This window comes from Populus euphratica, unplaced genomic scaffold (genome assembly GCF_000495115.2).
Source record: "Populus euphratica unplaced genomic scaffold, PopEup_1.0 scaffold44.1, whole genome shotgun sequence".
Taxonomy (NCBI): Eukaryota; Viridiplantae; Streptophyta; class Magnoliopsida; order Malpighiales; family Salicaceae; genus Populus; species Populus euphratica.
The window spans coordinates 531,823-543,936 of record NW_011499865.1 but is presented as its reverse complement, the minus strand read 5'-3'; the positions used below and the strand labels follow the sequence as shown (position 1 = coordinate 543,936).

Here is a 12,114-nt window from a genome sequence, read left to right as displayed (position 1 = left end):
AAAAACATACTAATCCGCAAGGGGGAAAGTACCTCCACACGTCATAGCAGAAAGCAAGCAATAAACCAGTAAACAATATGAGACCCACTTGTTGCCAAAAAATTTCAAATTGTTATGCTCTCCTTGTCTATCTTCTCCATTATTTTGATATAACAGGCATGAACTTGATTCAATGGAAATAGATTTCCTTATCCTGATGATAGACAAATAAATTAAACACCAGTATTCATGTATGTTTTCTATACATCCCAAGTCCTCATCTTACTTTCCTTCATATCCTTGTATCAAAGTTGCCACGACAAATCCTTTAGATATCATTACTAGCATGTTGGTTTAACTAAAGCAGAACAGAAACTGGAAAAGTGTAGCATCTTTCAAGGCATATGCGCAATAGCAAAAATCATACACAACTTGTTGACAGAGCAAAAAGGAAGACAGGTAAAGCCTGTCTTTATATGTTTACAGCATAAAGTATGCCTAAAAATCAAGATGGATTTTTCTTCTAGACCTCAAATCCCTGCGCTTAGTAGTGTAGAGCAACGATCAAATATTTGCTGCTTTCTCCATGAAATTTGAGCCCAGTGCACCAAATGAATGGATAAAACTAGTCTTGGAAGTAAACATTTCTATTAGCCAAAATTCTAACCAAGAAGGCATTAGGCCCCGTTTGTTTGCAGGAAAGTTGTTTCCTTTTGGAAAGTAAATTTCGGGAAAGTGAATTTCGGGGAAAATGAATTCCTGAAAAGTAAAGTATTTTCCGATGTTTGGTAGTGTTATGAAAAATGAACTGGAAAACACTTTCCAGTGTTTGGTTATGTCATGGAAAATGAACTGGAAAATAATTTATTAATATTTTATTTTTCTCAAGTTTATTAAAATAATAAGGAATAAATCTTACAAATTAAAAAGTTGAATAATAATGAAATTGAAAAAAAAATTCATAAATTATCTCAAATAAAATAAATAATAATCAAAATAATAAAGATCAAATCTAAAAAAAAAAATGAAGAAATTAAAATAATAATAATTAACATTTCATAAAGTATTTCAAATAAAATAAATAACAATCAAAAGAACGAGGACCAAATTTGATAGAAAAAAATTTCAATAAAAAACTAATAGGAGAAAAGCAAATAACAATTATAAAAATGAGGACCAAACTAAATATAAAAATTAAATTTTAAGAAATGAAATTGAAAAATAAATATTCAAAACAAAATATATATAGCAATCAAAAGTTTGAGGATCAAATTTGATATAATCAGCAAATAATGACATTTCTAAACTTTTCACAACTTCCGGAAAGTGTTTTCCTCCCAAATTTTTCAGGAAAACACTTTCCTGAAAATCAAGCCAAATTTTCCTTTGACTGGAAAGTGTTTTCCTTTTATCAACTTTCATAACAGCAAATAAACACAAGAAAGTTTGGAAAGTGATTTCCCAGAAATCACTTTCTGCAAAACAAACACAAGAAAGTTTGGAAAGTGTTTTCCCGGAAACCACTTTCCGAAAAACAAACACAGCTAAAAAGGAAAACATTTTCCTGAAAATTAAGCAAAAAAATTTTTTGACTAAAAAATATTTTCGTTGACCAGAAAGTGTTTTCCGTTGACCGGAAAGTGTTTTCCGTTGACCAACTTTCCTAATAACAAACAAACACAAGAAAGTTTGGAAAGTGATTTCCCGGAAACTGTTTTTCGGGAAACAAACATAGCCTAGCCTCCACTCTACTGAATCCCTTGGAATTGAGTATGGCTATTTATCACTGCCCATTTAAAAAGGAAGCACAAAATGGAAAGAAAAGCACGTGCGCTGTTTATTCTATGATCTCCCTTTTCATCGTTACCATAAGGCATACACAAGTGGAAAGTGAGTGAATGAAATCTTACCATGCTGGTGCCCTTGGGTTTTGTAGGCTGCATGAGAGGGATTGTTGGTTTTGAGCAGAAACATTCTATCCAGAAGGCACATCAGCTTCATGGGGTTCCATTGTTGCAAATATCTCTAAACTCTCAATAAAAACACAGAGCCAAAATACCTACAGCCACTAAAACAACCCACAACGCCTAATGCCAAGCTAACACCCAGCCTCTGCTTCCTCATTTTTTCACAGAGCAGGAAAAAGAAGAGACACTTACAGAAACGAGGGACTTTATGTGCTACACACAGCCACTCTGCCTCTGCATGTGATATGCATGCCAGTTTTGTTACTTAAATTCAATTGCACACAATCGAAATATTCAATATTTACCACATTTGTATTGGCCATTCACATAGTGCCCAAAAGAACATGAGATATAGAATGACTTTACTATCGTTATTTACGTTGACAACAATCAGCTTAGAAACATAAAATCTCTTACTGCAAGTCATGGAATAAGGGAAGTGATTTAAAGTTTAGACTTGCAAGTTTTCAGTAATGTTCGTGCCTATAGTTGTTATCATCTAAATGTTTTATATAAAATTTTTGTTTCTCAAATAAATCATGCCATCTATTTTGTGTTCACCGAGTTATGTGACATTCTACACATCTTTCTCTTAAGCAAATTGTGTCATGTGAAATTAGAATCTTATTTCTCTTAAACTAATCATATTATATTTCAGTCGCATTTAATATCATTACCATCATGAATTTATTGCACCTAGGCTGTTTCTATCTACTTTGAGAGTAAGCTGCTAATAATAATAACACCAGATATCATAGAAGATGAAAACTTTTCTCTGAAATTTCTAGTTGACTTTTTAGTAGCAAAATCTTTTATCATACTTCTGTAATTGCATAATAAATATTATGTATAGTTTTTCTATGTAATGACTAATGAATTTTATTTCAATAGATTATTTTGTCTATCAAATAACTACTAGTCTGTTGAAATGTGATATCAATTGAGACATGACACGGAAGGTAAGGATCCTTGAGTCACTAGACATGAACAGAATATTAAAGATAAGATTTTCTGCCGATATCAACGAAGGAAAGGCAACTTTCCATCGTTAAGTTGAAGATCACCTCTCATAAAAAGTAGTTTGTAGGTCTTCAGACAACAGCAGTTGTATTCTCACATGCTATAGAAATTTGTACAATGCTGGTATAGGTATCACATGCTAGCTTGTTGTATACTGACATAACCCCTGTACTATCCCTGTTTTCATGTGAAGGGCTAAGTAATCTAGAGTAGCATAAATCTCTTCTGCTCTCTTATGAGATCTGTCACAAGCAAGAAAGGAATGAACTTCATTCTTGTCCTCGATCCAACTGCATCCAGGGCTCTTGTGCATTCCCCTATCCTTCATCATGCCTCTTACTCTAGCTAGGTCAGTCCATCTCCTAGCATAAGCATGTAAATTAGCCAGTAAAACATAGTTTCCACTATCGTTTGGCTCCAATTCTATCAGCCTCTCTGCTGCAATTTCTCCCAACTCAATATTACCATGAGTAACACAGCCCCCAAGCAAAGCACCCCACAAAACTGAATCACATTCCACGGGCATTTTCTTTATAAGCTCATAAGCTTCATGAAGCTGTCCTGAACGACTTAGAAGATCAACCATAGATGTGTAGTGTTTTAATGTGGGTTTAACGTTATAATACCCCATCAAATCAAAAAACTTACAGCCTGTCTCGACTGATCCAACATGAACACATGAGGAGAGAACAGACAGAAAAGTCACAAGGTCTGGTATAAAACCTAAGGCCAGCATTGTTTGAAAGAGAGAAATTCCCTCTTCCCCATGTCCATGCATCGCATATGCAGTAAGCATGGCATTGTGGGACACCAAATTAGGGTTTGATATCCTATCATAGGCTAACTGTGCATACTTTAAACTTCCACATTTTGCATACATGTCCACAAGGGCTGCTCCTATGTGGACATCTGTGTCATAACCACATTTAATTGAGTATGCATGAGCTTGTTTTCCTCGCTCAAGAGTGGCCAACCTCGAGCAAGCAGGGAGAATTATTCCAACTGTGTAAATATCAGGCCTCAACTTTGAGATCTGCATTTCAGAGAACAACTGCATCGTTAAATCTAACTGTCTGTTTTCCACAAGACCTGCAAGAATGCTGTTCCATGTATAAATGTTTGGATGATAACCATCTCCTTTCATCTTCTCAAGAAGATATTGAATTCTTTCAATCTGGTTACTGCGAGCATAGCCTGAGATCAGAGCATTCCATGTTGGCACATCCTTCTCCATCACCTCATCAAAAGCCATCTGGGCAGCCGTTAGGTCCTGGCATTTAGAGTACATTTCCACCAGAGCCCCACCAACAAAGGTATCCGATTGCAAGCCCTTGACAATGGCTTGGGCATGTATCTCCTTCCCTTGCCTCAAAGAAATTGTATCAGCACAAGCAGTCAAAACACTCCCTAAAGTAAAAGAATCTGGCTCAATCCCTTCTTCCGTTAGCAAATTCTGAAACATGCTGAAAGCTTCATCAAACATGAAGTTTCTAACGTAACCTGAAACAATCGAGTTCCATGAAATTAAATCCCTTTCTATTCCTAAAACATCCATGCAATCAAAGAGCTCCTTGGCCTTGGAGACATCACCGCTTTCGCAATATCCAACAATCATTGTATTACAAGATAATACATTTTTCACTGAGAATTTTAAAAAGATCTTAGCCGCACCTCCCATATCACCACACCTCCTGTACACATCAACTAATGCATTCACCACAACAGGGTTAGAGATAAAATCATGTCTCGTGATATAACCATGGAGTTGCTTTCCAAGGTCAAGCCTTTGTAATCTAGCACATGCTGGAAGAACACTCGCCAAGGTTTGAGCATTCGGTATAAGCCCTTCTACTTGCATTCTAAATAGCATCTCTATGGCTTCCTCATCATAACCATTCTGGGAAAACCCTCCTATAACTGCACTCCAAGAAACAACATTTGGCATAGAATAATCTAAAGTCTTCATTTTCTCCAAAAACTCCAATGCCTCATAAACCATCCCATTAACAGCACAAGCTGTTATAACAGAATTCCATGTTACACTATCTCTTTCAGGCATCTTTACTAAAACTTTCTTAGCATCGTCCAAGCTTCCACATTTACCATACATATCTATCAAAGCATTACTCACATAAATATTCAAATAAAACCGAAACTTTATCACCAACCCATGTAACTGCCTCCCTAGTTCTACACTACCAAGGCCACTACAAGCCTTAAACACTAAAGGAAACACAAAGAAATCCAATTCAACACCGTCAAATTGCAATACTTGAAAGAGTAAAAACGCTTCCTCAAACAGCCCATGATCCAAATACACACTAAGAATTGCTTTCCATGAATGCAAGTTTCTCCTTGGCATCGTTTCAAACAAAAAGTCTGCATCTTTTAACAAACCACACCTTGCATACATTTGCAGCAACTTGGTATCTACAAATCCATCAGCATCAAACCCAGTTTTGATTGTGTGAGCATGAACCTGTTTTCCCAGTTTTGGGCATTTACAAGAATCAAGAACTGAAGCATACTTGCTTGTATTTAACGGCTTATTGTCTAGTAGAGAGAAATTGGACTGGTTTTTTTGCTGAGAAATGTTAACCGGTTGATGGGCTTGCTTCAGTTTCTGAAAGGAAAGGGCAGTGAGGTTGTGAGGAATGTTGGGGACATGGTCAGGTGGTGATGGTGGGCAAGCAATGGGTTCCAGCAGTTGGCTAGTCATTTTGGCTCATGGACTGGACAATGTGCCCCTTCTCTTTGCAAGAAAACAGGCATGAAAAGCCGAACACATAAACATGGCAAATTGCTAAACGGGTGAATTAGTAATTACATCATATGGTCCTCAGATATTTAGTTTTTGTTAATTCCAGCCCTTTAAATCGACATATCAACCATAAGATTACTAGCGTCTTTCCATGACAACTATTTTTTAAAATATTTTTATTTAAAAATATATTAAAATAATATTTTATTATTATTTAAAAATGTTTATTTAAAAAAAATAATTTTAAATAAAAATAAATAAGTTTTTTTATTTTAAAAAAATAATTTTAAATAAAAATAAATAAGTTTTTAGAAACAAAAATTTAATTGTAATATTAAGCACGTTCTAAAAATGCATTTGTTAATGCAATTAACCGCATATTTAACCAAGTTTAAAACTTATTTGGTAGAACGGTTATAATTATTTTTTAAATAATATTTTATGTTAAAATATATATTAATAATTTTTTATTTTAAAAAAATTATTTTTAATATTAATACATTAAAATAATTTGAAAATATTAAAAATATATTAATTAAAAATAAATAATTTAAATTTTTGTAAAAGTATTTTTCAAAATATTTAGTCCAAAATTGATGTGAAACAGATTTCAGTGAAATATGTAATCTATGATAATAGATAATAATTTTCAATCTAATTATTGAATTATGCTAACATTTTATAAAAAAATTTATAAAAAATTTTAAAGATTTTTTTTAAGGGTAAATTTTCGTAGCTATCAAGTTACTATTTTATATATTTTTTATTTTATTTAAAAGACCTTAAATTTGCTGTTACTTCCGTCAGCTTCAAGAATTCACAACACAACAGTGCTTCTTTTTCTTCTTCTTGTTTTTTTGTAACAATACTTGACAATTTCATTTGCATCATAAATAATAATATAAATAATAATATCCACCGACTCCCTTTAATATAATGGGTGTAAAATCAACAAAGCCAAGATGATACATGCTCATGCGTTCCTGGCGCTCGTCACATGTTTTTAACACATAAACGGTAAACGTACATTGTTTTTTTAAGAGATTTTTTTTAACCCGAGGTATTTGAATTAATTTATATATATTATTATTAATCTTCAAGTTTACTGGATATCCAGTAATCCTAGTGGATAAATATTAATAAATAAAATATCATATAGGTGACAAATATATACAAAAAATAAATAAATCTAGATATATAAAAAAAACAAATTCTTTTCTCCGCTACACTACAACATCAAGTACTTCTTAAGATTTTATATTTAGTAGAAATGCAGAATTTGAAAGTTTGGTTTTTTAAAAGGATTAATATTTTTTTTAGTGCTTTTTATGGTTTTGACATATTAATATATAAAAAAAATTAATATATTTTTATGTAAAAAATATTTTACACAATAATATCAAACACAAATTAAATATACAACCACATAATATCAAACACAAATTAAATATACAAGTAATTCAACAATGTTTTTATTATAATACTATAATCGTGCACACGGTGAGCTGCAAGAATAGTTTTAAATTAATTTCTAATATTAGAAAGGATAACATAAATGTGTTTTATTACACCATACAATTTATTAATCAACTAGTGAAAAGATGATAAATGCACTTAATATAATAAATTCATAAATACAAACAGAGAAATCTTTAAAAAGAGTTATGAATGTTAATTAAAAGACTAAAGTTAGAAGTTAATCTTCATAGTAAAAGACAAAAAAAATATGAGTTTAAAGTTAGAAGTTAATTGAATCCTACTTGTTTATAATAATATATTTGTAATAAACCATGGAATAAAGGTAAATGAGTAGGTAGCAAGAACATTTTAAAAATTAATTTTTATTTAATTTTGTAGATATTAAAATAAATATTTGAAAGAGTTTGAATAATTAAAATTTCAGCAATAATTTTTTTATTTAGTCAAAATTCCAATTTTTTATTTATTCATATTTTTCTTGTTTTAACGAAATATGTATTTCTTTTTTTATCAACAACATGATTTTTAGTCCGTAAACACCTAAATTTCAACTTGTCATAGCAAAAAATTAAAATTAAAATATTTTAAGAATAATAATAACCTCATTTTCAAACTCAAAAACAATATTTAATTAGTCCAAAGCTAAAAAATTAAATAAATAAACTAATAGACCCTGATTTAAAGAGAAAAATAATCTAAATTGAATTATTGTATAAAAATAAATTTATAAACATAAAGATCAATCTTTTTGTTGGTGGAATGGGGCTAGCTAAAATCATTTTCTCTCCTCTCCCTAAAATATTCTCTTCTCTCTCAACATTAAAATAGAGAAATGCAACGGAAATTTTCTTCTTCTTCTTCTTTTTTTGGATTACAATGTGAAAACCTAAAAATATAGGGGCTAAAAATGTAATACTAGGAAACGTTAGGGATGAAATTCAAAATCAAATAATTGAAAAACTAAATTGAACTTTTCTCAAGCTACAAAGTCATCTCGTGAGGATGATGACGTGTTGGGATTGATATATAAACATCTTAAACATACATGAAAGATTCAAAAAAATAGAGGGACCAAATTTAACCTTTTTCTATAAAATGGACAAATGCAAAACAAAGTTCAAGATTATAATTATCGTGAACATCGAAGTTACAAAGACCAAAATGTAAAACTAAAACTTAGAGGATGAAATTATTATTTTATCCAAGAACAATTATTTTCTCGCATGATGTTGCAGACCATTTGTCGAAATCTCTTTTTATTCAATTTTCTGTACATTTAAAATAGATATTTGAATTAAAAAATAATTTTTTTAAATATATATTTTTATAAAAGAATTATTCTTTTTTTATTCATGTGTTTTTTTGAATAAAATATATTTTATATTAGCAGCAATAATTAAAATAAAGATTTGTTAAAATTTTCATTATTAGGAAAAATCTAAACTTCATTTTCTAATTAATGTTTTTTTTTTTAACTGAAAGCGAATGAGTCCCCGCTATTTTTTAGCAGTAAATGTGACCAACTTGGGTCATTACATATTTTTTTATATTATTATATTTATCTCATTAAAATATTTTTATAATATTAATGGTGTTATAACCACAACTTTAATATATATATATATATATATATATATATATATATATCAAATTAAGTTTTTAGAATATATTTAATATCAACTTTAATATATTTAATATCAAAGTTTTTTTAATTTCTTTTTTTCTGTCATCATCATAATTTATACAACTCATTTCATAATATATGTGAAATGTCAATAGCAACAAGTTTAAAAGTTATATTTTTCAATCAAGATATATACAATTCTTTTTTAAAAATGTTATTTTACTCTTTTTTTAAAAAAAAAAACCAAGCTAATATGCAAAAATAGCCTTAGACAAGATGGTGCTACTGCTACTGATAGAACTTCTATACATTACAGATTTAAGCTCCCTTTTAAGAGCAAACGCAAATGAGGTCCAAATCTCCATTGAGACAACTTGATTTAGGGAGCTCGGTCCCTTCGATCATGCTAGTGCATCGAGCTCTCCCTGTCAGAGGAAACTTGGAGCCACAGTTGTCCCGCGTGCATTTTGGGTGCCGGGGAATAAGTGAGCAGAAATGAACGATGAAGAAACCCACGATAGCATGGTGAGCAAGATCCCCAGCTTCTCTATCAGACAAGAAACTAGCCTCTGCTATAATAAGCTAAAAGGAAAATACAAGCCAAATCAATACACACCAAGACAATGCAACTTGAGCAACCTTCTTTCTGTAGGTGCTCTCGCTAGCATTCACAGAGTCAAACTACATGCAGATGATCAGTCCAATATGTACATGGCTGCTGCACATTGAGTTCCAATAAATGCATAGATCTTGGATTTGACTTGCAGGTCCGTCCATGACACCGTAACATGCAAAGAAAAAGAAAACAAATTTCAAGACAATAGCTTGCAAAATCAACACAATTATTAGTTTGATAAAAAGGGAAAATACAATGGGTAGCAGAACGAAAATTTGGTAGTTCGCCACGTCTCAGAAAATGCAGTGCATGAGATGATCAATAAAAGCTAGATTGATGCTTACTTCAATAGTCAACTTATCATTTCTCCTCAAGTAATGAAACAATTTCCTCATAAACCAACCGTTGTAGAGTACAAACTAGATGGCTTCCTATAATTGTGATACAAAAACATTCAGAGAGAAATCACAATAAGCTGTGAGAAAACTCACCAGATTGATAAAATTATGAATAATACGATGATGATGGCCAAATTGTGGGCTGCATTTAGTAGGTGACCTTTCCCAAATCAAAAGCAAAATATGAGTACCAAAAAGAAATGCTCGCTGCCAAGTATTTGACCTTTAAGAAATGAAATAAGGTCTGCCAGAAACTGTGAGATGATCAAGTGAATACATGACAATATGGGACGTTAACTAATTGATTAACTCGCCAAAGCTTAAGAGCAAATACAAAAGTCTGCCGAAAAAAAAGAAGAAAGAGGAATCCAAAAACATGTGCAGGTAATTCACTGTTCACTCTACAAAAGTAAACAGTCTCTCCACTGTGCGAAGAACGACAGAACATGAAGAAACAGCTTCAAGCTACTTTCCGCTGCCCTGCGTTGGATCCCACAAACGACAAATTATATTTTGTCAGTCACCAAACAGTTTTTCTTTCATGATTTGCTTTAAAAACAGAAATAACCACAAAAACAAAGACTTTTTTAATAGGCAAACTTCTGTCATTTTTTTTCTTAGCTTTTCTAACAATTTAGATTTAGAAAAAGGAAAGTTAAAGATTTATTTTCTCCTATTTTTCCTTTCTTTTTTATTCTTAATTAAAAGCATCCAAATAAAAAAAGAAATGGCCCATGCAGGTTTCGAACCTGCGTATATCCTTTCTTTTTTATTCTTAATTTTAGCATCCAAATAAAAAAAAAAACAATGGCCCATGCAGGTTTCGAACCTGCGACCTTCGCGTTATTAGCAAGACGCTCTAACCAACTGAGCTAATAGGCCATTTGAAATCTCGCCTAGCTCTATAATATAAAAACCATAATAAATAAGAGGAATTTTGTTTAAATATCTGCCCGTCTAACGTCACCGCTGTCTAGACCTTTTAATATCTCTCTCTCGATTTAAGAATTTTGTTTCCATATCTGCCCGTCTAACGTCACTGCTTTCTAGACCTTTTAATATCTCTCTCTCGATTAGTGGCCCCTTGTTATGCATCAATCTACCATGGAGTGGATTTGCACATGCTTAGCTGGCTCAAAGTTCGAGGATCTGTGTGCGACACTTTACACCTCAACACACAACCATGAAAACCTCCAAGGCAAAACATTGGACATTAATTGATGAAGGTTCTAATCATAGCCTCTCAGTTTTCGATAAAAAAAAGTTGGTTATCAAAGCATTAACTATATATATCATTGAAATTGTTCAATTCTTTGTTTGCTTGTCTAAATGATTTTGGCTTCTCAATATATTCTTTGGTTCTTCCAATTTTATATTTCTACCTTAGCATTTGCCAATCACAACCCCCGACGAACACAAAATAATGAATAATTCATTTGATAAATAAGATGATTTTACATTAGAGACTAGAGATAAAAACTGAAAGATTTGGCCCATGATTCTTCAGCCAAGCTAAGAGGCTACTTGAAGCGGACAGCATTCTGAAATTCAAAGACAATCAATGAATGTTAACTCCATCACTGTCTGCTATGATCAAGAGCTAGGCAGCTTTCAGGTGTCCATTGTCATCAAGTACTCCAGCAGTTCTAAATAATTAACGTGACAATGAGTGACCTATAGACGGGGACATCACTGGCTTCTGTAGATACTAGCTACTTTCACCATATTGCCTTCATCTTCATGCATACTTGGATAGCACTCGAGGTTGTGGGCATTTAGTGTCTTACACCAGTATAGAAACTTTTATAGGTGAAACCCTGATGAGGTTGCAGCCGGCATCAACATGTGGATCCAGCATGGAAAGTGTAATTGTCTATGTAAGCAATTTCCTTGTTTGCATGGAGTCGGTGCAATTGAGCGCGACATGCATTACATGGGGTTATGTGCAAAAAAAATGAAGATATGGGAAGATAACGATGGAGTCCAAGATCAAACTTTAAGTTAACCTCCAAATTATAACAAAAAGTCTCAATTGAGTGCCGTAGTTAAAAAATTTCCCACTGAGGTTTTTTATTTTTATGTAAAATCTTTACAAAATTCCCACTTGAAAGGTTAAGATTTGAAGGGAATCCATCAACGAATATGGATGGAAAACCTCACTTACATACTTTTCGAAATCTTATAAATCTAATTGAGATAAGGAATTGTTCTAGTGTAGACAAAGATTTGTTTGAAGACTCGATCACGAGCCTCATCTCGTGACTAAAAAG

The 12,114-nt window shown here is 32.1% G+C and overlaps 1 protein-coding gene and 1 non-coding gene across 2 annotated transcripts; both read right to left on the bottom strand.

The window, feature by feature from the left end:
• Positions 1-2,920: 2,920 nt before the first annotated feature.
• LOC105125909 (pentatricopeptide repeat-containing protein At2g13600-like) lies at positions 2,921-5,761 on the bottom strand. Its single transcript, XM_011026583.1, has one exon. It carries the CDS (start codon positions 5,683-5,685, stop codon positions 3,106-3,108), a length of 2,580 nt encoding a protein of 859 aa, XP_011024885.1. The 5' UTR covers positions 5,686-5,761; the 3' UTR covers positions 2,921-3,105.
• A 4,891-nt stretch (positions 5,762-10,652) lies between these two features.
• TRNAI-AAU (transfer RNA isoleucine (anticodon AAU)) lies at positions 10,653-10,726 on the bottom strand. Its single transcript has one exon. It is a non-coding gene; the product is annotated as a tRNA-Ile (tRNA).
• Positions 10,727-12,114: the final 1,388 nt, after the last annotated feature.